Source organism: Ailuropoda melanoleuca, chromosome 4 (genome assembly GCF_002007445.2).
Source record: "Ailuropoda melanoleuca isolate Jingjing chromosome 4, ASM200744v2, whole genome shotgun sequence".
NCBI classification, from domain to species: Eukaryota; Metazoa; Chordata; class Mammalia; order Carnivora; family Ursidae; genus Ailuropoda; species Ailuropoda melanoleuca.
Window position 1 is genome coordinate 3719924 of NC_048221.1, and position 27662 is coordinate 3747585.

Here is a 27662-nt window from a genome sequence, read left to right on the forward strand (position 1 = left end):
CCCTCCCCGCCCAGGCCCTGTGCCCCTCCCCCCATACGGCGCCCCCCGGTACCTCTCTGCCGTGGTCGCCCTCCCGGAACAGGAGCTCGTACTTGATGATGCTGTCCTGCCGCGGGGGGCTCCACGAGAGCCCGATGCTCGTCTCCGACTTGGCCTCGGCCCTGAAGTTCATGGGCTGGCCGGGCACTGTGGGGGAGGGGAGAGGAGGAGAAATGGGGGTGGCCGGGGAGGGGTCCACTCCACATGGGGTGCCCAACCCGCCAGGTGTCCCCGTTCTCTCAAAAAGAGCCCCATAAAGCTCAGCACTGCCCTGGAGGAAAGGCTGCTCGTTCCCAGACGCTCCTGGAATGTTCTCCACTGTTCTTATTTCTCTTCTTTGCCCAGGGGCCCCCTACCACCCTTGTTGCATCCCCCTACCCTCTCTGCTTCCTCCAAATTAAACGACAGAGAGACTGTGGAGGTGATGTTTCAACACGTGGATTCCCCACCCTCTATGGACTCTGCGGCGGCACAGTTCTCGTTTGGGCAGCTGCTGAGTCTTCTCAGCTTTGAGGCTCTGAAGCCTGAGCCCGACCGCAAAGGACGGGAAACCCACAGAGAGCTGGGGCCCCACGCACCTAGATGCCCCCACCCCCACCCTGCCCCTCGACCGGAGCCGGCAGGAGGCCAGCCCCGCTGCCTTTGGACAGATGCGCTTCCCCTTTATAACTTCAAAGCAGGTGGCATCAATCCCTCCGACGAGCATGGAGAACAGGGGTTCTCAAACGCAGACACAGCCGCCAGGAGCTGTCTGGATGTCCAATCAGAGCCCCATGGGCTTGCCAAATCGAATTTCCCAAGAGAAGACAGGAATGTGGGTTTTCTGGGACAACTTCCTGCGTTTGAAACGCTAGCACGAAAATATTTTACGGCACCATGCAGGGTGAATAAACCCCTTTGTGGCTTCCAGGCAAGATCAGCCAGCTGCACACTCCCAGATACACGTCTGCCCCCAGCGCCCCCCACCTCCTCCTCCCCGTCTCGAGGGCCCCGAATCCTGCCGTCTCCACAGAAGCCGCACCTCCCACGGGCATCTCACCTCCCTGCTGCGTCTTGACCTGGATGGGGTCCGAGAGGGGCCCGTCGCCCACGGACGTGAAGGCCAGCACGCGCACGGTGTACGTCTCGTCCTCCAGCAGGCTGCCCACGGTGGTCAGCAGGCTGTCATCCACGTTGTGTTTCTGCCAGTTGCCCACGGGGTGCTCGGGCTCCATGGTGTAGTAGATACGGTAGCCGCGGATCAGGCCGTTGGGCTCCACGGGCTCCTCCCACTGGACGATCATGGTCGTGGCGCTCAGCATACGGGCCTGCACGTTACGGGGCGCGCTGGCTGGGGCCTGCTCGCCTGTGCGGGTGACCACCGACTCACTGGGGGGCCCCTGGCCGATGGAGTTGACAGCGGACACCCAGATCTCATACTCCGAGTTGGGGCTCAGGCCCCCGATGCTGTAACGAGTCGTGGTGATGTCCTCCTTGATCTGGTACGGCCCGTCCTGGCTCTTGGATTTATATTCAATGACATAGTAGGACACGGGGTCTGGGTTGCCTGAGTCCCACGTGATGGTGATGCTGGTGGCTGTGTTCTCGGTCACCACGGGAGTCCCCGGAGCTTTGGGGAGAGCTGTGGGGGGAAGGCACGGTCACACATCAGGCACGCTGGAGGCCAAGTGACTTTCAGCCGCACCACTGCCCTCGCTGAGCCTTGATTTCCTCGGCAGTGACCACAGGCCTAATGACCCCCGTCCCCTCATCTATAGCAGGATACGGCAAAGTGTGGCCCGAGGACCAGCACCTGTTTTTATAAATAAAGTTTTACTGGGACGCAGCCGTGCCTACGAATTGCAGAGCTGCTTCTGAGCTACGAGGGCAGAGCTGGGGGACTGCGGGGGCCATCGCAGAGACTAGATGGCCCATAAAGCTGAAGACAGTGACTTTAAAAAAAAAAAAAACATCAATCTGCTCTTCAAGAAAAATACTTACTCTTAAGAATCCAAGAGGTCTGTCCCTCTCTCTGTGGTTCACTCTGCTCAGCCATACTGTGTGTTCCCATGTCACACCTGCTGTTCCCTGTACCTGAAATGCTCCATCCCCAGAGGACCACATGGCCAGCTCCTTCTCATTCCTTAAAGTCGCCCACACCACCCCGGCTAGAGGCGCCCTTGCCCAGCGCTTAGCAGGGACCAGAGTCTTGTTCACAGCTGTGTCCCTAGCACCTGGATAATCGCGACTTTCTCTCCCACTTGTCCCAAGTTCTTACGCCACAGAGGTCCCAAGAGAAAGTCGATCCTTCAGGAAAAGGACCAAACAACCAGCTGGTGCTGACACTTTCTATGGCCCGAGGACAGGGCTTGGCAAACTCTGCTTGCAAAGGGCTCTACAGAAACTATTTTCAGCTTCGTAGGCCGGGAAGTCTTCGTTGAGACTACTCAGCTCTGCCCGTTACCCAAAAGCTGCCTCAGACAAGACACGGATGAATGGGTGTGGCTGTGTGCCAATAAAACTTTATTTATAAAAACAAGTGAAGGGCCAGTTCCAGCCTGCAGGCTGTAGCTTGCTGGCCCCTGTTCTAAAGCTAGAAAAATATTTGGAGGCACCTTCCTCTGAATCTCACCACAAACTCAAGACGTCAGGACAATCTGTAGTCCTCTGTCCCAGCCCCATCTCTCTGAGTCTACACAGGCTGTTTCCTTCCCTTAGAAGTGTTCTCCATTGTCTCTGGCTCACTCCTTTTCAACTTTTAATCTTTCTCTGACCTAACTTTCCTGGGAGGCAAGACCTTTACTCTGGTGGGGGGCTGAAGAGTACCGCGTGATCCCCGTCACAATCCCCATCGGGCTGTATCACAGCTGCCTGGCTACGTGGCTGTCTCTCGTGCTGGACTCTACATGTGGCAGAACGGGACCATGGCTTGCTCCAAAGGGCCGGGCCCAGAATAACGCGTAACCAATAAATATCTGTTCACAAAACAACCATCCCCTTTGCAGCCACGAGTGACCATAGCCAGCATGGAAACTCAGAGCTTTTCCACCTGTACCCCCCAACCTATGCCAGGGGCGGGAGAGGAAGTCCAGAGGTGACCTGCCTTCCCAGGCCCCATGGACCCTGCTTACATTTCACTGTGATCTGGGCCACGGCCTCGATGACGCCCAGGCTGGACATGGCCACGCACGTGTAGTTGGCGGAGTCCTTGACGTCTGTGAGCTCCAGCACATTCCGACCCACGGGCATGTCGTCTTCGGGCGTCAGGTCTTCGGCCCCTTGCATCCACTTGACGTACGGCATGGGTGAGCCCACGGCCACACAGGTGATGTTCACGTTGCCACCTGGCATGATCTCCCNAGGGTTGGGGGGCGGGGAGACGGGATGCAGAGGGGAAAAAGAAAGAAAAGCAGGAAGAAAGAAAGAAAGCAAGGAAGGAAAGAAAGAAAGAAAAAAAAGGAAAAAACAAGTGGAAAACAATTTAAATATAAACAGGGCTGTTTCCTTCCCCCCAGCTGAAAATTTTTTTTCCTTCCAAATGAAAAGAAAACAAAAAAAACAAATTAAAAAATCAAATTCCAACACAAAGAAACCAAAACTTCAAAGGAAGGTACTTCACAAACAATATATAGAGAGATATATCGATATATAATAAAAAGAGACATGAAGCATTATTTCATAGCAACAGGGTTTCAGAGACCAGAGTGGCTGGTCACAGCACAGTTACGAACACAAAAATTTATCAGCTGTTTCTCATCTTTGCTGACAGACGTGGCTTCGGGGAGCAGCCCCTCCGCCCGCTCTCCCAAGTGGGGAGCTTCGGAAGATCGCAGCTGCAGGTGTTGGGAGTGGGGCTGGGGGCTCTGGGGAAGTCGGACGGGGAGCGGGGCGGTCACGGAATCTGATGGCGCTAGGAGGCAGAGGGGGCCAGGATCTCGGCCCCCGACCCTCGTCCCCCCCGGTGACTCAGGGGCCCTGCCCACTTCCCGGGGGCCCTCGAGGAAAAGATGAGAAACTCTAATGAAATTTTTGTGGTTTTTGGGTTTAGAAACCCTTCTAAAAGCTTCTGTCGGATCTGACAAGTTTCCATTGATAGATGCAGCTCTCAGAGTCACAAACAGCATGCAAGATAGGTTGGTTGAGAGAAAGAGAGAGAGAGAGAGAGAAAGAGAGAGAGGCAGAAGGAGGGACAGAGACAGAGAGAGAGGTAATGCAAGGGAAGAGGCCTGAGTTTCAGGGGCCTTCAGTGCACACTCGTGGGTGCCGGAGAAGAGAGAGAGAGGAGCCACGGGAGAGAGAGAACAGGAAGACAGGCCCAGAGAGAGGGGGGCAGAGACAGAGAAGGAGGGAGGAGGGGGCCCACTTCAATGCTGCATATTAATTCTAGCGGATGTGACCCAATGTGACACATCACATTGTCACATCACAGCCCTGGCAGAATCATAAATAGGATATTAATTAATAATAATAATAATAATAATAATAAAACGAGGGAATGAGCTTGAACGTTGAGAAAACAGGGACATGTTCTGTGCGTTTCTCAGCAGGGAAGCCGGTGCAGCCTTCTGTCCCAATCTCACAGACCGTGAAGGCAGCAGGATGCATTTCGGGGGCTCCATTTTCGGAAGCTGGACAGGTTTCAGGGGTGGGAGGGGAGGGGTGGACCCTAATGGCACCTGAACTTCCAAAAGGCGTGGCTGCTCCACAGGAGATGTTAAACTGCAGTGGGAAGGACCTGGGATGACCTAGGAGATCCTTCGAGCCAGAAAGAGGGTGACCCTGGCTAAAACCCTGGGGCCTCGAGAAGCCGCATGGGTGGGTCCCCAGCCTCGCGCGGGTCAAGGAGTCTTGTCCCGCGAACTATAGAGATGACAGACTGGAGACTCAACAAGGCTCGAGAGGGCCGCAAAATGACTTTTGGCACCCAGACCTGCCTCTGATTCCACATGCTCTTGGTAGGGGGGTGGCTGTCAGGGGGTCTGGTTGCCTTACAGAGGAGGGGGCTCCAGGGGACAAAGGGAAGCAGCCCGGAAACCCTGCTCTTCCAGCCTGGCTTCTAAGCTGGAAATCCCAACCCTTGCTCCCTGAACCCGGATGGCTGGAGGCAAAGAGGAGGGGGGGGTTCCGTGGGGGTGGGAAGCAGGGCAAAGAAGCAGCAGCCCTTCAGAAAAGGAAGCCCCACGAAAAGTCCAGTGTCACGTTGGAGACGGGATGGAGGAAGTGGAAGGTATTGCTGGAGGGGAGGAGTGGGGGTGCAGGGGGGAAGACAGAGGGGCCATGCAGACAGATTGGGGGTGAGGGGCGGGGCAGGGCACTGGGATGGGGGGTGGCTTTCTGGCAGGGCTGGGTGGAGGGTGAGGGGAGTTGGGGGAGAATGGGGTCTGGCCAGCCAGCGGACGCGGTCCAGGCCAGCCGCCGGCATCCACAGCGAGGCACGAGTGGGATGCCCGACGCTGCGTTGTCATGGAAACAGAACACGATGGGGGATGAGCGTGGGGGAGCTAATTAATCAAGGACAGAAAACGGCATCGACGTCCAAAACAAAACCAGGAGGAACAAATGAAAAAACAAAGTGGAAAAAAAGGAAAAATCCAAAAAACCAACCAAACAAAAATCCCCTCTGAAACAAAACACCCAAAAGCAAAAAGGAAAAAAAAACACACCAAAAAAACCCCAAAAAAATCAAAAAGACATGGAATGTGTGGGGCTGAAAATCGGGGTCTGAAAGGGAGGAGGGCTGTGACTTCCCCAGGGAGGTGCCCCCCGCCCGCGGCAGAACACAGGGTCTGGCCTCCCCACCCAGCACTCGAGAACCCCGGCTGCGGGCTCGAGGTGGCCACGGAGGTGAGATCCTCACAGAAGAAGCACCTTCGGGGCAAACCAGCCCAGCCCCACTTCTCGGGGACAACCTGCCCCTGGCTGAGGGCTGGACGAACAGCCCTCGTCTCAGACACGCTGAGCACACAGCAAGGCCATTCCTCACGACCTCAGAGTCTCACAGAAAACCTCTCCAGGCAGAGGCGGGAGAGCTGATGTGGTCGAGTAAGCCCCATGGGCCTTGGGAGGGTCCCTCAGGTGCCTCGATTTCTTCATCTGTGAAATGGAGGTAATTGGGGACACGCTCAGAAGGCCATTAAGTTGATTGAGGGAGGGAAGGGGGAAGATCCGCAGATTCTCTACCTTAAGGGAGTTTGGGATGATTTAGTTAAAAAGGAAACAGGATTTCTGTAGAATCCCATATCCCTTTATCCATAATGTCCAATTTGGTGTGGCAAATATCTGTACTTCCTATCTTGTGCATGAGTCAGTGGAGGCTCAGAGATGTGACAGGGCTAGCCGAAGACACCAAGGAAGTGGTGGGGCCAGAGCTCAAAGCCAGGACTGCCTGGCCCCTGCCTCTCAGGTAGAGAGAGTCTTCTCTCGCCATGGCAAGTAGCAAGGATTATAGCCAAGTGTCTCTTCTTGGCACCTGGCTCTTTCAAACTCATGTGTCTTTACCTTCTGGGGACAGCAAGGAGGACAAAAGTACCCCATCACCTATATCTACCTGTATCAACTGAATAATAACCAGTGACCACCAGTTGAATACTATCCAGCAGTCATTATAACAAATGTCCAGAAGCCATTAGTAAGATACCCATACAGAAATGGATTATTGGAATATCAAAGGGAATAAGTGGTAGCTTTAGGATTTAAAGGTTAAATATTAGCCAAATTTATCCCTATGTAATAAGGTTCAACATCTTGCCCCAGAGACCCTGTTCACATCTGAACTTATCTTAAAATACCTCCACTTGAGGAGATCTGGAAGATACCTCCAACTTTCTTCAGAAGCAGGGACAAACATCTATCTTGAATATGTCAAAGATCTGTGGTATAGGATTGTTGATTATAAGTCAGTTAAATGTGGAAGGGCATTTATCAACAACTGTAATTTTAGTACTCACAATCCTGACCATGGCTAGCAGCCATCAGTTAAATGGATCTGCCAACAAGCTGTAAAAGCTGACAGCCGAGAAACTTTGCCTACCTGCTTTCTCATTCACCTCATCCGTTTCTAAGTGTGTGCTGTACAAAGAGGGCTGGTTTGCCGCGAGTTTTGGGGGGGATCATGCCCATTGGCGCTAGGTGGTTCAGACCCCCCGGGGGTCTCATTAGGCCTCCGGGCAAACTCTTGGCTAGCAAGGGCGGGTGGCTGACGCTGTGTTCTGCCCAGTTTGGTGCTGACACCCACCCACATCTTTCCACCCCTGGCTGCAAGCTTGAGGTGCGGGTTAGAAAGTAAGGTGGGCGCAGAGCCCACAGGACGGAGTGGCCCCGCGGGACCCCCGCCCCCAATTACCGACCTGAATGGAGGGTCCAGGCAGGTTATAAGGGGACCACACCAGCCTTGGTCCTCAGCACGCTCCAGCTGGCTCTCGTTTCCAGCTCTTCTCGTCACCGAGTAGNACCCCGATTCACATGGAAAAACAACTCAAAAACCGTCAAAGCAACCGGGAGACGACCCCTCCCCCAGGCAGGAAGAGGCAGAAACTCAAAAACCAAAAGGGGGAGGGGGTTCAGGGGAGAAAGGGTGGGGAGGGGTGAGGGGAAACTCAAAAGTGAGGTGATCTGGTTGAAGCACTAGGTAGGGAACTCGACAGTGTCAGACATCTCAACGATTCGGCAAGCCGCAGCTCCAAGGGAGGGAGGGGGAGCTCTGCCTGGCATTTTGGGGTAAGAGGAGCTGCTGGGTGCTCTTCCAGACTCCAAAATGAGGATGCGGGTGGGGAGGGTGAGGGAGAGATGCCAAGAAGTTCTGCGGCCCCCACGGGCTCACTGAAGCTTAGATTACACCTGTCCAAGGAAGGGAGGGGGTCCGAGCCTGACTCCAAAGCCCGGTTCTCAGCCCCTCTGTTGAACCCCAGCCTGTGGCCCAGGGAGTGGGGGTACCGCCCCGTGGCCTGCCTTGGGCATCTTCCTGCTCCTGCCCCCTTTCCACCATCCCGCCTCCTCCCTCCCCCCCGCCAGCTCCCTCCGCCATCCAGATAGCGTGCAAGGCCTGGAGGGACCTGGCTGGACCCGGCCCATGGGCTGACCAGCGGCCTCAGCAAGTTGCTAGCATTTTTAGCTGGACATTTTGCTGCACTATCGATACTAATTTTATTCTCCTTTTTTCCTTTTTTGGTACCCTCTCTCTTGCCCCCCCCTTTTTTGGTTCTAGCAGAGAATGGGATGACATCTTGCCAATCGAATGACTCTTCCTCATCCCCCCTTCGCTGTGGCCGCCAGAGACGTGGGGCTTTCCAAATGACAAGGTGTAATCTAATAGTCCCCTCACCCTCCCCCCCCCCGAACAGAGGAAACAGCAATGCAAGGGGTGTGAGGCAGGCAGCAGGCGAGAGGTTCTAGAGCTCAGTGTTCCTGCAGAACGCCCCCTCCCTGCCGCCCCACCTGGAGCCCCCTCTCCCCTTGGGATGAGGGTAGGATGAGGAAAAGGGCTGGGTCCTGTCAGGGTCATGTCAGGGGCCTTGGGGGCAGGGCAAGGGGAGGCATGGCCAGGTATGATCAGCAGGAACTGGGGAGCTCACCAACACACCCCAATGCAAATCTTTCTGGAGATACAAGAGCGTCGGGGGGCAATTCCGGGCCCAATATCTGTATCTACTCCTGTTTGGGGGTGGGGGTGGGACTGGAAGTAAGGAGAATGCCTAGCGGTCATACCCGCCAATTTGACATGACTTGGGTGTCAGAGGGTTAATTTTGAAAACCATCTGTCCCATACAAATCCCATGGCACGGTTTGATCTGCAGAGGCCTGGGGACGGGTCACAGAGACAGTTCCGGGGAACACCCAGAAATCGGGGCAATCTAGACCCACCACAGGCATTGGGCATCGAGTCCCGTTCCTGAGCTTAGGATTCGAGACCTGTCACTAAAGTATCCCAGCCCCATCTGACCTCCTCCCAAACCCTAAAGGCATCCTGAGTTCCTGTAAGGCAGACAGCTCTTCCCCATGCCTCTGGCTCGCTGTGAGCTCTCCCCGCAGCTCTCACACCCTCAGGTGGGTGACACATCATTTAACTGGGTCCCGCGCATCAATGATGCTAGATCGCTGGACCAAGTGGTAAAGGCGCCACTTTAGCCCTGAAAGCGAGACCGTAAAGCCTTACAACGTAAAAGAGACAAACGAGAAAATGAACAGCCAGGGAGAATGTAACCTGATCAGCTTCCCCCTTTGTCAAAAGCCTGAGCTGCCTCTTTCCCAGGGGAGTCCTGGAAGTGGCATTACCAGCTGTATTAAACACTGGGCTCCGTTTTGACGTCGGCCCTTTGCATCTCAGAGATCCGTTTCAAGAGGAGAAGGGCCAACTGAACAGCCCGCCCCCCGAACCACCCAAGGTCAGCAGAAGCTGGTGATGGGGGAATTAAAGGAGTTCAGCTGGGGGTAGGGACTCCTGGCAGCCAGCTCTTGGGTCAGGCTGCCCCAGCAACAAGGTAAAGGCTTGTAGCTCTCAGGGCCGAACGTGCCAGGTGCCACCCCCCCCCTTCTGGGGGGCCGGTGTTTCTGTGCAAGGTAACTTAGCACCCAAGTTGTTTGCCTGTTCGGACTCTGTGGCCACTGAACTCCCTGGCAGAGTGACAGGGGGGTAAGATGAAAGATGTGACTCTAGGGCGGCCACTGATCTCACAGGAATTGGGTTGGAACCAGGAGAAAATGAAATCATGGGATGGGTTCAGAAAAAGCACCAGCGAAAATGAGATCTGAGCAAATGAATTCGCTTCTGCCCTGCAATTCTTTTCAGAGCAGTTTGCCGTAGCCACCTTACTCAAACCACGGATCTGTGGAGTACATAATGGCCCAGACAAGGTCCCCAAAGAAGGGAAGTGACTGCTCAAACTCTTTCCTTCCTGCTCTACGACAACCCCACTAGTGATCGCTTACACGCCGTGCGCAGCACAGGGCACTTGAGCATGGATTAGCTCAGTGGAATCCTCCCAACTCCCCTGTGAGCTAATGCCTTGTGCAGATGCGGAAATGGGGCCTCAACGGATCAGGTGACTAGCCCAGGGTCACACAGCCAGGGAGGGGCAGAGGCAGGGTTTGAATCCAGGTGGGCCAGAGCCCAAGACCCTCGGCCACCTCTCAGCTCCAATTCACTACGACCCAGCTTTGGTGGAGGGGCTGGGAGACCTCTCCTCTATTTTTTGGAGCTCCTCTGGGGGTCGGCCTGGCAGCTCTCACCCTGGGTTAAAAAGGAGACAGGAGAAAGCCATCTCCTCTTACTGCTTCTAAAGTCCTCTTGCCAACTTGGCCCCAGACTTCCCAAGAAGTGGGAGATTAGGGAAGGAAGGTGAGGGACAAGAGGGGAAAAATGGTGGCCCCAACAGGCTGGCCTCCCCTCTACCACCTACGTTGGGTAGTCAGCTGAGGGTCCAGGGGCTAGAAATCTAAATGAATTTTTTTTTTGGGGGGGTGTTGGAGTAGTATTCTCAAGGGCTTGCCTTTTTTTAGGGAGGGAGCAGAAAATGGGAGTGTGCATCTCCAAATCTCCGACTGTTTGCAGGAGTGAGAGAGACACTTTGATGGGGGAGGGAGGGTGGAGACAGAGAGAGAGAGAGAGAGAGAGAGGGAGAGAGAGGGGGAGAGAGAGAGAAAGAGAGAGAGAGATGGGGGGGGAGAGAAAGAGAGGCAGAGGCAGGCAGTGGGAGAACCGGGGAGTCAGAGAGAGAGGGGGGAGAGACTACGTCCAAAGTTCCCCCGGGTCTTCTCCAGAATTCCACAGTTCTGATGCTCAGGTACTCAGAAAGTGACCGTGCTGTGTTGCTGGACAAGATGCCTGTGACTGGGCCCAGAGCAGGTGAGGGGGCAGAGGGAGTGGCCAACGTCGCCTGGGAGGCGGAGGCATAGCACTGAAGGGCGGGCTAACTGCCTGCGTATTTCTTCCAAAGTCAGCCATGCTACATTTTCTGACAGTTTTGTATTTGTGCCCAGCCAGGATGCCAAAGGCATCACACCAGCTGCCATCTTGAGAGCTGTCTATGTGCCCAGCACGTGTCATCCAATGTAAGGCATCCACTTCCCACACTTGGACTGCGGCTCTCGTGAGCAACACCTCGAAAGGCTGGTTGCCCATTTAGCTGCGCTTCGAATGCCTGTTCTCTGGGTCGTTTGGGGAAGTGGGAGGTGGTCTCATGCTGAGGCAGAAAGACGGGAACATGCCTGCTTAAGCCCCCTTCCAACATGGCAGCACTGCAGGGCTGAGGCGCCAGCTCTGGGGAAGAGGGGGCTGGCCAGCAAGGCCAGGCAAATGGGGCTGCTCTCCCCACACACCCCACCATCTGTCTATGTCACCTCCCTTGTGCCCTTGCATCCGGGCGGTCACTTTCTGCCCCAGCATCCCAGCTGTGGGACCCCTACCGCCCTCCTGGATGGTAGCTGGGACAGGAACACTGGCTTTTAAATCACAATGCGTTTGGGAAGAACAACCACAGAACAGCTCAGCCCAAGAAACCGAAACCAAATAGCACGGAAACACGAGACAGAACCAAAGACGAAACGCTTTGGGGTAGAAGGGGACCGGGTGAACGGGGATAGGAGGGGGAAAAAAAAACGAACTGATCGGTTTTTTCCCCCCAAAAACAAAACAAAACCAAAATCATAGTAATAATTATTAAATAAAAGAAAGAAAGAAATACGAAGGAAACCAAAGGAGAAAAACAGAACAGGAGACGAGAAACACTCCAACAGAAGGCGCTGGGAATTCACCAAACCAAACCGACAAGAGTGGCATGCAGAGAAATTTTTACATTCTCCCGGCATGCATCAGGCCCAAGTTACCATGACGACGAGGAGTGCAAAAAACTTAGCAACAACATTACCAACGGATGCATAGAGGCGACCACAATGCAAGCATCGCATGTGTGCGGCCGGCCCTAGGCCGGGCTGGGCGCGGCTGAAATTTTCGTGTCTTTCTGGGTTTTTGCTCTCGCTTGGCGGTTTTTTGTTTTGTTTTGTTCGCTTTGTGCTGACTATTCGTATTCCGTCATTTATTTCTTTATTTCTTTATTAGTTCCTTTGCTCTTGTTTTCCGTGTGTGTGTCTGTGTGTGCGCGCGTGTGTGCGTGTCTGTGTGTGTGTCGTGTGTGTGCGTGTCACTTTCAGAATGTAAAAATGTGGGTAAAGAAAGTAAAAAAGAAAAAAACACACCAACCTTCTCGAAGCTCTGAGGGATGTAAAGGGGGTTTGATGCAGAACACAATGACATGGGGAGAAGAGAAAAAATAGGGGAGATACAGAGAGTAAAAAGAGGACTTCCCAAGGCTAAAAGCTGCAATAGTTTGTTGTTTTTTTCTTTAAACCAAAAAAAAAAATTAAAATTAAAAAATAAAAAAGAACAGCAATGACCTTTTTTTCTTTTCTTGACATATTACAATCGTCTTCCACGTTTTTGTTTTTTTTTAAATTCATTTCTGGAGCGTCTGAGACCCAGACAAAGATTGGGAGGTTGGACCCCCCCCAAAAGATCAGAGGCTCATGCTGGGGACCCCACCTCCAGGGGGCTGAGGACACGGGGGTCCCCCTCCCTCGTCGCACCCTCGCTAGAGGCCTCCCCCCCACCCCATGCCCGCTGTCCACACTCTCTCCTTGAACCCTGCCAGACTTACAAACCCCCATCCCACGTGTTTGCAGAGAAATAAGCAGGTTAGACGAAGACCAGTCAGCTGGAGTCACGGACGCGCTATAACTCACCAGAGGTGCCGTGGCAGTGGATCGGTGTGTGCCCCCTGCCCACCCTTGCGCCCGCGCCCCCGTCCCCCCCCTCCACGTGGCCTCCTCCTCAGAGACAAGATGTCAAACCCAAGGTGCAGAACCAAGGAGCTGCTTCGGGACCGGTGGGGCTGTGCCTGGTGGGGACCAAGCAGGCAGGGTCTGTGGGGGAGGGAGGAGCCGCCCCGCCTCCCAGCTGGAAAACGGCAGGGGCGTGGTGCCTCGTGTGGGGGAAACTGAGGCCCGGAGAAGTGTGGGTGCAGTCAAGTATACAGAGCCAATCAGGGCAGCCCTGGGGCTTGAAGGGGGCCCTGTTTCCTGGCAGCAGAAGCTGTTTCTACCAAGAATCTGATCAGAAACAGCCACTGGGAGGCGGGAGAGGGAGGAGAGCGAATGGAGGAGGAGGATTAAAATTTCTGGAAGAACTGAAGAGAACCGACACAGGAATGAGAGGGGTCGACCCAGGTCTCTGGGGACAAGGGGAGCCCCCCGGCGCCTCTGAGGGGACACCAAGGGACCGAGAAGGAAGTCTGTGTAGACGCTCCCCAGGGCCGCCTTGGGGGGCGCGGGGCACTGGGGCAAGGACCCGGGCTTCCGGGCATGACGAGAGCGACAGGCCTCGCTGGCGTGCCGTGCCTGCCGCAGCCTGACGGGGTGCCAAGCCCCAGGCCTGCGTGCCTGCCGTGGCCTCGGCCTCGCTTGGGCCGGAACGAGTCCTTTCCTGAGGGTGACTAGGAGACAAAGAGCACCGGGCTCTGGGACAGCCGGAGGTGCAGGGGCCGGCGGGGGGCGGCCTCAAAGACCCCACCCCAGCTCTCAGACTGAGGGCGCTGGGGGGGGTGAAGCGGGGAGCTACGAGAGGCCACGGAGTTTGGAGAAGCAAAGCAAGCACACAGCAAGGGGGGGCACGGCACGACACACCACAGAAGCCGACTCGGATGGGCGGGCGGGCGGGCGGGGCAGAGGCCTGCAGGCTCCCCCAGCCCTGTGGGCCCAAGACTGACCCCCTTGGCCCTGCCCCGTTCCCTCCTGCCTCCCCACCAAGTCCTGCAGCCCACGGGGTATCCGTCACAGGCATGGGGGTGGGGGGTGTAAGCAGCCCCCATTTTAGAGGTAAAGAAACTGAGGTCCAGAGAGGGGTGCCGCCTCACCCAAGGTCCTGCTGTGACCAGGGGGTGGGGGGGCCCTCCTGCTCGGGTCTGCAGGGAACAGGGGAGCCCGGAGGCTGTGAGCCCAAGGAGGGAGGGGGAACAGGACAGGACGGGTCCCTGCCTTTGACCTGGATACGGCGTTCCCTACCTCGCACGTAGAGGTTGGCAGGTGAGGAATAGCGCACGCCGGCACTGTTGGTAGCCACGCACTCATATTTGCCTTGGTCCGTCTCCTCACTGCTCTCAATCTGCAGGGCCCCTGTGGGGAGAGGGGAGAGAGCCTGGCCAGTCAGGGAGGGCCTGGGCTGGGTGGGCTGTCCCAGAGCCCCGTTTCGCCTGTCTCTTGTTCTTTCTGGGCCAGAGAGAGGCAGACAAAAGTGATGAGTTAGCCTGGAAACCCTGGCTGGGCTGGGGGCTCCCTCGCTAGTCTCCCCTGCCCCCCGCCGCCCCCCCCCGCTCCAAGCCTAGCCTAACACCAGCCTAAACACACTGCAGTCCCCCGCCATGTCCTCCGTTCTCACTGGGACACCAGGTGGATGCCTGGCTCATGCTTCAGAAATGACCGCCAGGTTTAACTCCAGAGCGGAGAGGTCCGTGCCGTGGAGATGTGTTTGCAAAAGCACTGAGTGATGCTCTCCAGGCAAAAGGGAATGAGTGAGTTGGCATTCACAACCCACGGCAGCCGTCTGCGAGACCCTGGGCCCTCAGGGGCGGCCACAAGAAATGGGCAAGTTCAGAAGGCCGGTGGTTGTTCGTGGGTTGCCACCAGTGCCCATGTGTAAATGAACATGGGTCTGGGTTCCTTGAGTGTGTTTGAGATGACAGGTCTCAAAGCCTGGAGTGCCCATAAAGAGAGACAAGGTTGCCTTTCTTTAAGACGAACTGAAATTGTAGGACTGGGATACCTCTCACAGTAGCTAAGGTAAAGGAGGTGGAGACCGATATGCATCAAGTATGTTTGAAATAAAAAAAACTTGGGATTAAAGCCCCCTGTACCTGAAATTAATTGAAGAGGAGCTTGAATTTCCCATGGGTTCCCCTAACGTCATCTAAGCAAGTCTGAATTCACCCACCTGTTTTAAAACCACAGGCCTGGATTCAGGATCCTGGTGCTGATGAGTAATCAAATGAATTTCCTCAAGTGTGTTTGCAATTACGGTCCTAGACCCAGGTCCACGGTACTCTCGGGCTAATGGGGAAACTTTTTGAGTGTTTGAAATCAGAGATCTGAATGAAGACCTCTAATACCCACAAATAAAATTGAGGTTGAAGGACCACAAGTGTGTTTGAAAATCACAAGCCAGGATCAAACAATCTGTGGTTCGTGAGTGAATAAAAGTTTAAAGAAGAGGCCAATTTTCTCAAGTATCCTTAAAAGCATAGGCCCAAATCAAAGGTCTTCGTGCCTATGAATATACAAAAATAGGGCTGGTTTCCCCTCCCTATGTTTGAAATCACAGGCCCGGATCAAAAACGTTACTTCCCATGAACACGTAAAAACGCACAAACCTTCTCAAGAATACATGAAAGCACGGGCCTTGACCAAACACCGCAGTGCCCACGAGTAAATGAGAATAAGGCTAACGTTTCCCCAAGTTTATCTGAAACCACAAGTCTGGAACAAGTCCTCATTTTCACAAGTAAATGAAGCTGAGCGAACATATTAAAGTATTTAAAATCACAGGCCTCAAACAATATTTGAACACCCATGAGTAAATAAAAACAAGGCAAATGTTTCCACAAGTATGTTTGAAATAAAAGGCCTGGATCAAAGTTTTCGTTTTCATAACTAAATACAACTGAGTGAACATCTCCAAGTATGTCTGACTCACAGGCCTGGACCCACATGCTTGTTGACCACGAGTGAATGAAAGGTGAGTGAACATCTCTGAGTGTGTTTGAATCATAGGTATGAGTTCCTGGCACCAGGAGTCCAAAAATCCAGTCCAAGCTCCCAAGAAGACCCCTCTACCCAGCTGTTCCTGGCTGTTCCATAGACATGACACGGACCCACAAATCAGGACCCCAGATTAGCTTCTCGGGGGGCTAGGGAGGCAGGTTCTTCCCCCATATCCCACACTTCCTACTTTCCCCCAACCTCAAGGCTCTGAATAGCAGGCAGGCAGGCATTACTGTGGAGGCCCAGAGAGGGCAGGGGGCCTGCTCTAGGTCACACAGCATTCCGTGGTAAAGCCAGGACTAGACATTGACTCTTCCCTAGGGCTCCCACCCAGGCCTATTCTAGTCTATTCCAGTCAGCACTAGGGGCTGGCCTTTGACACAGCCTGACTCTCTGCTCCCTCGGGCTGGACCCTCAGGTCAAAACGAGCAGAAGAGCCAGAAGGCCCCCTCTGCACGCTCATTTTAGAGACGAGAAGAATGAGGCTGGAGAAAGACAAGGCCTGTGTACAGAGCAGCAATCAGAATCTGGCTCCCAGAGCTCTGGGGGGGCATGGGAGGCACCGCCCCTTCCTGAGGAGATGGCCCCTTCCCTGCAGCCAGGTGGCCTGAGGGGCAGTCACGGCCACACTTGGCCCCCCAGCTACACACAGCAACACAGACACAGAGACTGGACAGACACTGGGCAGGGTGGCAAGGGGGAAATATGTGGAAGGGGCCTGGGTGTAGCCCCCCACGGAGCCTGGGGGGCCAGGTGGGCAGTAAGAGAGAGCGTGAGTGGGTGGGTGGGTGAGGAAGGAGCCTCTTACCTCGGATCGGAGTGCTTTCTGTAAGGGAAGCAGAGAGAGTCAGGTGAATTTCAGAAGGCAGTCCTGGGGGGCCGGGGGGCCCCAGGGAGGCCAGGCTGGGCCACGAGCCAGGCCTGTCCACTCTGCCCCCAGGGGGTAGGGGACTGAGCCAGCCCTGAGCCTATGGACCCTGCAGGAGCAGGGCAGGGTCTGAGGGCTTGTCAGTCAGGAAGGCTTCCCACAGGAGGCGGTAGTCTCCTGGGGAAGGAGGGACTGCATCCAGAAGCCCCTCTAGACTGGTCTCAGGGGTGTCCCTATGGCCCAGGGAGGTCTATGGCCTGGCCTGGCCCTGTTGGCTGCCGTCCTTCTGGGCTGAGGGAGGTCGGTCATGGACCTCCCTTTGTTTTTTCCTTCTTGGAAGGGACAGGGAGCAAGGAGAGTCTTGGGAGTCTTGTTAGAGACGGGGGAAAGGGGTTAGCGCCCCAGGGCTGGGCATTAATAAAGCAAAGGGAAGGCGTTACAAACAGGCCAAGTAAGAGGGACAGGGGAGAGCAGCGAAAGGGGAGCGAGGGTGGAGGGTGGAGGGTGGGCCCTCCAGGTGGGCCCTCCGCCTCCCATCTCATTAACCTCCAAAAGGAAAAGAGGAAAGGGCGATCTGCACGTTGACCTGGGGGCTGAGGGCAGGGGACAACTCAGGACGCACACAAAAGGCAGTCATGGCTTAGAGATTTATACCCCCAGCTCATCTTCCTGGGATAGATCCGGGCCCCTCTCTCTCTGCTGATGGACAGCTGAGAACCCCACCAAGAACAAGGGGACCCCAGGGATCCCAAGGCCAGGGCAGAGTGAGAGAATGCAAGCCCTTCCGGAGGGCATAGGCAAACCGATAGGCAAATGGATGCCCAGAGGGGCCAGCGAATTGTCACACCATGAGTCAGAGGCAGGGGTGGGCTTTGAACCCAGGTCTCCAGCCTCTAGACCTCTGTATTACTTCTTACAGAATCCTCAACCTGACGAGGCCCCCAAGGCCCCTATACTGAGAGGAGAGAATATACCTCTTAGGTATTAAAGGTGGGTCTACTGCTTAACCTGAGGAAGAGGAGAAGGAACTTTCATGGGCCAACATCAGTCATTCTCACTCTAGTATGAATTAGCCCAGCAGTTGGTTTCAGGGGATTCAGGCTGGATGTTGGTAAAAGAAGGAAGTACCCAGTGCCAGCCCAGCTGGAGAAGTCCTCTCTCCCCTCAGATCCAGCTCCCAAGCTTCTGTAAGTTCCTCATTTTCCAGCAGTGTCAAGGCTGGGGGAGTATTAGGTGCAAAACTCCACTAGCTCTAGGAGTCCCCTAATTTCCCCTTAACCCCTCTTCTGGGGTCTGACTGGCCCCTTGTGGCCTTGTGCTTTTTCCTCTTTTCCTTTTGGGCTCCTCTCTCTGCAGCCCCCTGATGCCTGATGGAGAAGGGCTGGGTGGCTGGTGGGGGAGGGGGGTCGTTAGTAAACATGCCACGTGGAGTGGGTCACCGTTACTGTCACAGTGGCTGTTAGTCTGGGGGGGAGGGGCGGGGGGAGGGGAACGAAGAGGGGACGTTAGTTGTTGACGTGGGGAACAAATGAGACTTACCAAAGGTTTCTGAACGTTTACAACAGAGGGACAAGAAAAGAGAACAGGATCATTAATGGGTGTTATATAAAAGCCTGTATCCTCTCTGGGGCGGGGCAGGGAGGGGAGGTCAGAATAATAATCAGATAAAGCAGCTGATGTTCGCTGAGCACCTAGTCCCTGCCAGGCATTCCGTCTCAAGCCCCTCACACCAGTGCCAGGGAGGAGGAGCGTTTTATGGTCCCGAGACCCAGAGGAAAAGCCCTGCTCTAGGACACAGCAGACGCTGGCCCAGGCGCCTGGGCCCCTGGGTCCGTGCTCTCCGTCAGCTCTCTCTCTCGGGGCCGTGAGGGCACAAGCCAGCAGGGAAGCAACTGGATCCTCGGGCTATCATCCCCCCACTGAACCCCCAGCTGCAAGTATCCCCTGATAGCACAGGAGGGGGAAGGTTGTCTCTCTCCCCCCGGGGCAAGGTCCCCATCTCTCCAGGGAAGAAACTCTGCCCCTTCGCAGAGCTTGGCTCTTCGCTGGGCAGAAGTGGAAAACAGGACGGGTAGACGGACCAGTCAGAGGATGAGACCGGGCAGTGAGTGGGGGCGTTAAGAACAACAGGGAGGCCTTCAGGCAGGGCTGGCTCCAGGGTGGGGGTCCTCAGAGGAAGGGGGGAAGGAAAACAAAGTGGTGTACCCCAACATGTGTAATCACAGTGGACTGACACACGGGAGCACACAGGGGGCACATCCCTACCACGTGTCTGCACACAGGGGGACGGGAGTGTGCCCTCAGACATATGCACGCACCAGGAGGGACAGTAACGTGGGTCAATGTGCAGCCAAGATGCAGGTGGACAAGCTCTGCTCCAGGAGGGAGACGGTGAACCCACGTGCAGGTGGCTCGGCCGCACACGGGAAGCGGGTCAGGCCGGCACAGCTAGCCCAGACACGCACATGTGGACTTGTCATGAAGCAGTGGGACAACTGACAGAACACACACACAGCCCCCGAGACAGACAGACTCACAGATGGGGCACATGGGCACTAGGCCGAGACACAACCGTGGAACCACCCACCCCCAAGATGGCCAAGGCCTGGTGCTCTGGCCCAGCCGGGGCCCGGACCAACAAGCTGGACTGCCTGTCTGCGCCCCGTCATGCCCTTACTGCCTCAGTCTTGGAGTCACTCTCTCCCTGCAGCTCTCTATGGCTCCCCATTACCTTACCCGTCTAAGGCCTCCTACCTGCTCCAGAGAGGCTCACTGCGGCAGCACTGGAAATACTCTCTTGCCTTTGCCTTAGACATCTCCCCTCTCCTCTGACCTGTCCGGACCCCATTACATCCTCACTGGACAGACCGACTGCTTCAGCAGGAAAGACACTCTCCCTCCACCACCTTCCATGCCTCCCCATCATCTTGACCGTCTGTGCCCCATTACGTACTCAGTGGTGAGGCACTGGAGATGCCCATCCCTGCCACTCTCCATGGCCCCCCCCACCTCTGCCTGTCTGAACCGCACTGTGTCCCCACTGCGGGGGCACTGCAGATACCCCCCACCTCTGTGGCTCTCCGGCACTTGCAACATCTGTGCCTCATTAGGACTGCACTGCTTGGGGACTGGAGACACTCTGCCCCTGGGATCTCTGTAGCTCCCCATCGCTGTGCATACCAGGGTCCCTTATAACCCCACTCGCGCATGGACACACTCCCCTCCTACCATCTGCCATAGCTCCCCACTACGCCTGCCTGTCCACGCTCCATTACATCGCTTCTAGCTCAGCTCTGAAGATACTCTCCCCACGCCAATGCCCTCCCTATGGCTACACATCCCCTCTGCCTTTCTGTCTCCCATTAGTCCTCAGGGCTTGGCCCTGGAGATACCACCCTCCCCCCGCTGCCCCCCATGGCTCCCGCATCCTCCCAGCCACCTGTGCTCACCTGACCGCAGCTGCTTTATGCGCCCGTTGCTGGCACTGGGGTCCACGGGCAAGAAGTCCTTGAACCAGGTGATCTCAGGGTCAGGGTTGCCACTGGCAGCACAGAGCATAGTAGCCGTCCGTGTCCGCTCCACCACCTTCAGCTGGGGGCCCATGTCGATGTTGGGGAAACCGGGGGGCAGCTGGTCCTCTGAGGGTGGAGACATGGGAAGAACAGAGTGGGGGCCCGGTTGCCACATGGCCGACCCTGGGGTGGGGGTGGTGGTGGCTGGGTCCCGCCCCTGCCTGGCCGGGGCAGCTCCTATGGCCTGCTTCCTGCTTGCCGCGTGGGGGATTACTCCCACAGGGGGGCGTGCTGGTGGGGGGGCGCTCAGGTCAGACCGGTGCTTCTCACTCGGGACCACTCTGCCTTCCGGGGGGCTACTGGAAACGTCTGGGGGGATTCTGATGGTCACACCTGGGGTGGGGACCGGGGATGTTCTCAACACCCCATAATGTCCAGGATGCACCTCCTTCCCCGAGAACGGTCCAGTCCCAGGATCAGCAGCGCCCAGTGGGGGAGACGCTGGGGTCCTTTAGAGCATCCAGAGATAGTAAAACATAAACCCGGGCGCCTGGGGGGCTCAGCTGGTGAGGCGTCCGACTCGATCTCAGCTCAAGTCGTGATCTCAGGGTGGTGCGTCGAGCCCCTCGTGGGGCTCTGTGTTCAGCGGGGAGTCTGCTTGAGATTCTCTCCCCCTCTCTCCCTCCCCCCATTTTAAAAATACACACACACACATATATACACACACACACACATACACACTGAAGCCCACTAACTCCATGCTGCACGCCTTCCGCTGTGGTCCTCGCCATCCCCCGGGGGGACCCAGGACCCTTGCCACCCCCCGGGGGGACCCAGGATCCTCGCCCACCGCTGCCCCGCCAGCCTTGGCAGCCCCATTTCAAGCCACCCTCACCCTGTCTCCGTTCAGCCACACAGACCTCCTTGTTCCTCAGAGACGTCAAGCTCCCTCCTGCATCCCCCTCGGCCCCTGTCTACGCATCCACGTCCCCTCAGGCTGGCTCACACACCCGAGCCATACATCCTCCTGGACCCCAGGACATCTGTCCAACACTGTCATGATGTACATGTGTCGCTGCCACGTCCCCACTGCCCAAGAAGGGCCTGGCATACAGTAGGTGCTCAATAAATGTGTGAAAAGCTCAGTTCCAGTTGCTGTTAACCCACGAAAGTCTCACCACGCCTCCAGGCCTCAGTGTCCCCGTTCACTGGCAAGGTCCAGCTTCCCTCTGCAGTAAAGGGGGTGGGAGGGCCACCAGGAGGAGAAAATGCCCCTCTCCCTGGAGGCCCTCAGCCCGACGTCCAGGGCCCGGCAGGAACGTGGTCATGGGCCGAGGTGATGAGCAGGCCAGCTAACTGGTAGGTGGCCTTCATTCGTATGCCTGAGAACCTTACCAGACTCTGCGGCCTAACTGAGCTGGAGTCTCGCCAGGGAAAGGAGGCAACTAGGGGGGCCTCCCAAAGGGTCCCACCTGCTCCCCCACCTCCACTCTCCCTCTCCAGCAATGGACGAAGGATTCCCCAGGACCAGGGACCAGGCTCCACCGTGTGATTTTAACAGCCACTCACCCCATTACAGGCCGAAAGGAGCCTCCCCCCCAAGTTCATACTGAAGCCCAAACCCCCAGGACCTCAGAATGTAAAGATCAGGTCTTTAAAGGGGTGATTAAATTAAAATGAGGTCACCAGGGTGGGTCCTAATCTAATCTGACTGGTGCCCTTGCAAGGAAGGGAGACGAGGACACAGACGTGCAGAGGGATGAGCACGTGAGGACAGGGGGAGAAGACAGCCGTCTGCACGCCTAGGAGAGAGGCCCCAGGAGGAACCGGCCCCGCCGACACCCCAGTCTCAGACTTCCCGCCCCCAGGACTGGGAGAGAATATGTCGTTTAAGCCGCCCAGATGGTGGGACTTGGTTACAGCAGCCCTGGCAAACCCATGCGGTCCCCACCCCATCCCTGATGGCCAAGTGACAACAAAACTAATCATGTGTGGGGGCTGGTGAAGCTGAAGGCACACAGGAGGGAACGGGGGTGGTACAAACCCTACGGGGGGGGTGCCCTGGGGCCACCTGCCAGAGACCCCTGACCTCCAGCTCCACATCTACGGTTTCTACGTGCCGTGCACCGGAGGAGGAATGCAGAGTGGCTCTGAGCAGCAAAAGGCTGGCGACAACCTAACCAGCTGTCAACAGGGATTCATTAGCTATGCGCCGGGCCACCCATGCATGTGATACAAAGTCCAGACACACCACTAAGTAGACAGGGCTCAAAGTGAAAGATGCTATAGACGAAGGATCAAAAACTACCGCCCCCAGGCCAAACCCGGCCCTTGGCTTGTTTTTGTTAATAAAGTTTTATTGACACACGGCCATGCCCCTCTGTGTCCATGTCATCTACAGCCGCTTTCCAGCTACGACAGCAGAGCTGAGAAGCTGGGACAGAGACTGGCCGGCAGAGTCAAAATATTTCCTCCCTGGCGTTTTACAGAAAAAGTTTGCTGTCTTCTGGAACAGATGATGCTGCTACCCATGTGAAGGGAAACACTACCCAGGTATTTGCTTACAAAGGCCCAGAAGGGTCAGTGGGCATGATGGGTGCTTTGGGGCACGGGACTGGGGAAGAGGTGGGTGACAGACCACCATGCAAGAGAGATCAGAGCCCCAGGCACACGGTGGTGGGGGGGAGGGACAGGAGGCCAAGACGGGGCAGGGGAGAGGCAAGCAGGGACAGCACCATCCCATTCCTCCAGTGGAACGAGAGCTGCGGTCCTGGTCCAGGGCTGCATGGAGGGCAAACGGCCCCAGTCCCAAGTCCTGAACGCCATGTACCAGGCACTCCGCAGGTGCATTCCTATGTCCTCCTCAAAGATGGCACCTAGTTCACAGAGGGGGAAACTGAGGCTCAGACAGACACACAGCTGCTCCAGGTCATACAGCCAGGACACGGCCAGGCTGGGTGGGATTTGTACCCAGGTCCAGCTAAGCTCAGAGGAAGCTGGGAGGGGCCAGCTGAGGAACCCACAACCCCCGGACTGGACCTTCTGGAGTCTGAGGGGGTGGCTGGACCCTGTCCAAGGTGGGTCAGGCCCTGTTTGCTCTTCTTGGGCCTGAGGCCTGAACCCCAAAGGTGGTTCTGATTGGCTGCCCATGATGTCACTGGAGGTTAAGGCCAAAACAACTGGGCCTCGCTTCTTGGCACTCTAAGCCGGCACGTGCGCGCCTGTCACCCGAGAACGCATCCACGCCCCACGCGCGCTCACACGTGAGCACCTCCCATGTGTGTATGGCCCTCGAGGGTCCCCGTGAGTGCGTGTGGGTGGTAGCCAGCCGCGTGGGGAGACAGAGGCTGGGGGAGGCTGCGGCTGCCCGACGGTACCGAGAGCTCCTAATTAAACAAAAATGTTCATCGCATACCACATTGTGCCCGATTCCTCGGAGTTTAATTAAAACAACAGCACGGGAGGCGTGAGCAGGGTCCACAATCAGAGGGATGGGGAGGGAGGCCGGGAGAGAGGGGCCCAACAGCCTAGTCCTTCCTTGCTCGGAGGGAGAACCCTGGGGCTCTGGGCCCGGGTGGGGGGGGCACCGGGAGGACAGGCGCTCCTGGGTCAAAGGCTCCGGTCTGGGCATCCAGCCCAAACACCACGTCCTCTAGGCGGCCGAGAACAGAGCGAAGCCAAGGAGGCCTTGATAGGGGGGCAGGGAGCACAGACGGATCTTTCCCAGACTGCCAGCGACTGGGCGGTTAATAGATTCACAGCATGTCCTTTTAACTCTCTGAGCGCTTACAATGGAGGCTGGCACGGGGCAGCGGGAGGCAGGCTGTTCCGTCTGTGCCCGGGAAAGGTCAGGGCAAGAATATCTGCTGGGAAGAGGCGGGGCGGGGCGGGCCTGGCCGAGCCGGCTCCCTGCCCCCCCTCCCCCATCCCTCTCCCAGCAGGACCCGCTCCAGGACCCACTAGCGGGCGGATGAAACTATGCGGCCTCTTCTTAAACAGATGGGATGGGCAGAGCGCTCCGAGGGAGGGACCCCGTGCAGGCTGCACCCAGGGTCCGAGACCAAGTGCCCCCGGGGCCAAAGTGCCGCCCACCCCGGCTCTGCTGCCCTGCAAGAGGCTGAAGAATGCCACCCCCGGCGCCACAGAACGGCTGGTGCCAGTCGTCCCACTAAACTCGGGAGTGCGAACAAGGAGCTCGCCAAGCCCTCGGGTCTGGGCCCTCAGGGGAGAAGCCCCAGCCTCTCCTGCGCATGCTCCACCTACCCGGATCACGTGACTACCCCTCCCGGTGAGCCTCGTTATTCCCCACTGTTATTCCCCACTGGGGAGGTGAGGAACGGCAGCTCACGGAGGTTTATTAACATGCCCAGGGTCATACAGCTCACAGAGGCTAAAACGCCCTTGCCACAGAGCAGGCACGAGGCGCAGCTGGGTGGGTGGGGGGGTCTGAGGTGGGACTGTCTGAAGGGTGCTGTTTTACAAGAAGAATGTGATTTCCCGGTGCCCCCAGCACGCCCCAGCGACGCTAGCCAACAGCCCAGCAAAGCAGTGTTCCGGAAGGATCTGTGTGAATGCATGGAGGGTGGTGGGCAGATCTTTGTGCCTGTCCAACATATCTATTCCTCCTTTGTCCCTTTGGGGGAACCGCCCCTTGCTGACCCTGTCTGTGTGGGCTGACACACCCCTGACTCCAGGGAGGACCCTGCCAATCAGAGTTATTTGTTCCTCTGGCCGCAGTAACTGGCTCAGGGATGGCCATCTCACCCAACCCAGGCAGGATCACCTGGTTCTCTCTTTGGGGTGGGGGCCTGCGAGCCTGGAGCTACTGGGGGTCATCCCACTAGGACATAGTATGGAAGAAAATAAACCCAGAGGCAGAGAGAGGGTGAGACCTAAGAACACCGTAGGAGTTCCTGGATCTAGCTGAACCTAAAGCTGCCTCATCCACAGACATTTTCATTACACAGATCAATGAATTTTCTTTATTATGTGAACCAGTTCAAGGTGGATCAGGCTCTTGTAATCAGAGAATGATTAAGATGACAAATGGATGACACTAGTCCCTTAACACCGCTCCTTCCTGCAAAGGCTCAATAAATCCCTACTGGCAGGCTCTGGGCCGCACTGGTGTTAACAGGCTGGGGAAGAGAGATCAAGGTCCCCCAGAGAGAAAAATCCAAACCAAGATCTTTAACGATTCTTTTAGTGTTTGCCCCAAAAGCCTGGGGCCCGGCTCCCCTCCACCCCCACCTCAGGGAGCCCAATACCTCGGAGGACAGTGAGCTTGGCATGGACCGTGACCTCCCCAGCGGAGTTCTGGGCCACGCACTCGTACACATTCTCATCCCGGGGTGTCCGTAGCGGCTGGATCCTCAGCACGGCCCCCGCACTCTGGTCAAACTCGATTGTCTGCCACGGGCAGGGGAGAGAGCAGGGTGAGACTGAGGTCCCCGGGGTGGCTGGCAGGGGAGCTGGGGGCTGTACTGTCCACGTGGATGGGCGTCCTGTGCGAACGCACCACAGGCAGAAACCGGGCCCAGGTCTGTGCAAGTAGGAGGGCTTGTGTGTATGTGGGTGTGTGAGAAGCACAGGCAAGTCTGTGACAGGCGTGTGAAGGCACGTTGGCCATAGACGCGTGTGCGTCTGATCGTGTCCGTGTTATGGAGTTGTGCATGAGGCTCCGTGTGTGAGATGGGACAGAGAGGGTGAGGCCTTGCTCGAGGCCACACAGCACACGGCCAGCAGAGCAACCCAGCCTGGCCGGGCCCTCAACAGCGCAGGCAGGTGGGGCGCATGGCAGGGGAAGGGGTGAGAGCTGCCCAGGCCACGGAGGGTGGCAGCCTGGCCTGGCCGCCAGTGTTCATCCGGGAGACGTTTCTGTGATGTCTGCGGCTGAGCGTGGCTGAGCCGCTGTGGCCCCGTCTGGGGAGGGGGTGCTGGCCCCAGACCGTCTCCCCTCACCCCCGACTCACCTCAAAGCGCTGGGAATTAACCTTCTTGCCTTTCTTGTTCCAGGTCACCCGTGGCTTGGGGTCACCTGTGGCCTGACACACGAAGGAGGCCACACCCCCCGACACACCGATCTGGTCCTTGGGTTCTTTGATGAACCTGGGGGGCTCTGGAGATAGAGAAGGAAGAGGAAGGGTCTGGTGGGCCCAGGCGTGAGGCCAGCAGCCCACGGGGCCATGCAAACATGCCCTCCCTCCCTACGCTCACCCCTGAGACCACAGCCACACACGCTCACACGTGCTTCCAACCTCACATGGGCCACAGAGGATAGTGGAAGGGAGCCCTCCCCCAAGACTCTGGGGTCTTCAGATTTAGCACCTAGAAGCCCCCCATGGGGTGCCCAGCCAAACCCTGGAGGGTCCTTGGCCCGGAAAAGACTTGCAAAGAGATAATCCCCTGGTGGGACACATGGGGAAACTGAGGCATCGAACAGGCAAGCAGGGGGTGACCAAGGGATCTGAGGTCCCAGCCCACATTTGAACCCAGGGCTCCAGCGTCTGAATCCATGGGAGGCATCCAGACGCGAGGGGCCAGCGCTGGAGGCAAGAGCGCAGAAAGGCTGATCCCGTTTCCCTAGAGGTACGGTGCTGACAGCCTGCTGAGTGCCTAGTGTATGCCGCGGGGTAGTTCAGTAACATGTGACCCTCTGACCGTGCTGAGCACGGGGCCCCAGGGTCCCCATCTGACACATGGAAGACTGAGGCACAGAGAGGCAAAGCCTTTCCTTGGACACACACAGCCAGCCGCCGGAGGGCCGAGCCGGGATTGGACCCCGGCTGGATCCTGAGCCCACATTCTCGGCCGCTCCCAGACATCCGATGTATTAAGTCTCCAGGAAAGTCTCGAGTGGGGCGGGCAGGGTCTTTAAGCCCCGACAGCCTCTACCCTGCACGTGGACAGGCTGCCATCCGTGAAAGCACATTCCCGGTGCGCTCTCCTTCCTGACTCTTCTCGGTGACTGCTGAACGGCCCAAGCGATAGGGGGCCTCCGCTCACACTGCTACAGCCGAGCCCATGCAGGGAATTCGGTGACTCCTGAGGTTTCCACCGGCAGATTCAAGGGCTGTGGTGGGCTGGCGAGGTCCTTCAGGAAACAACCTAGCTACCCAACAAAAGGGGACGGACGCCATGTCCCCGGGGCGCCCTGAAGTGGGACGCTGGGCAGCACAAAGGGATGCGGGGGCTTTCCTAACTACTAGGGCAGGAACAGCAAGATCCAGAAACTGTAAGACGCAAAACAGCAACGGGTAGAGAGTTCAGCGGATGTTACTGTTTGTGGGAAAAGAAAAACCCGGGGGGGGTGGGGGAGGGGGACAGAGAAAAACAGGGCGGGGGGGCACACGGAGCGAGCACGTGTGCGCATGCGGAGAAGTAAAGGCCGCCCCAGAGAGACATGGGGTGTCTGAACATGGGGAGGAGGAGGGGAAGAGGCCTCCTACTTGGTACCTTTTTGA

General features: G+C 56.8%; 1 protein-coding gene across 1 annotated transcript in view; it reads right to left on the bottom strand.

Moving 5' to 3' along the window:
• The window catches only part of PTPRS (protein tyrosine phosphatase receptor type S), a 65923-nt gene that overhangs the window by 25921 nt on the left and 12340 nt on the right, over positions 1-27662 (bottom strand). The window contains 10 exon segments of the mRNA XM_034660015.1: positions 38-186; positions 1079-1660; positions 3150-3372; positions 12201-12223; positions 14068-14178; positions 16628-16645; positions 18227-18235; positions 20137-20325; positions 25467-25608; positions 26172-26317. Coding sequence (XP_034515906.1) covers positions 38-186; positions 1079-1660; positions 3150-3372; positions 12201-12223; positions 14068-14178; positions 16628-16645; positions 18227-18235; positions 20137-20325; positions 25467-25608; positions 26172-26317 — 1592 coding nt within the window.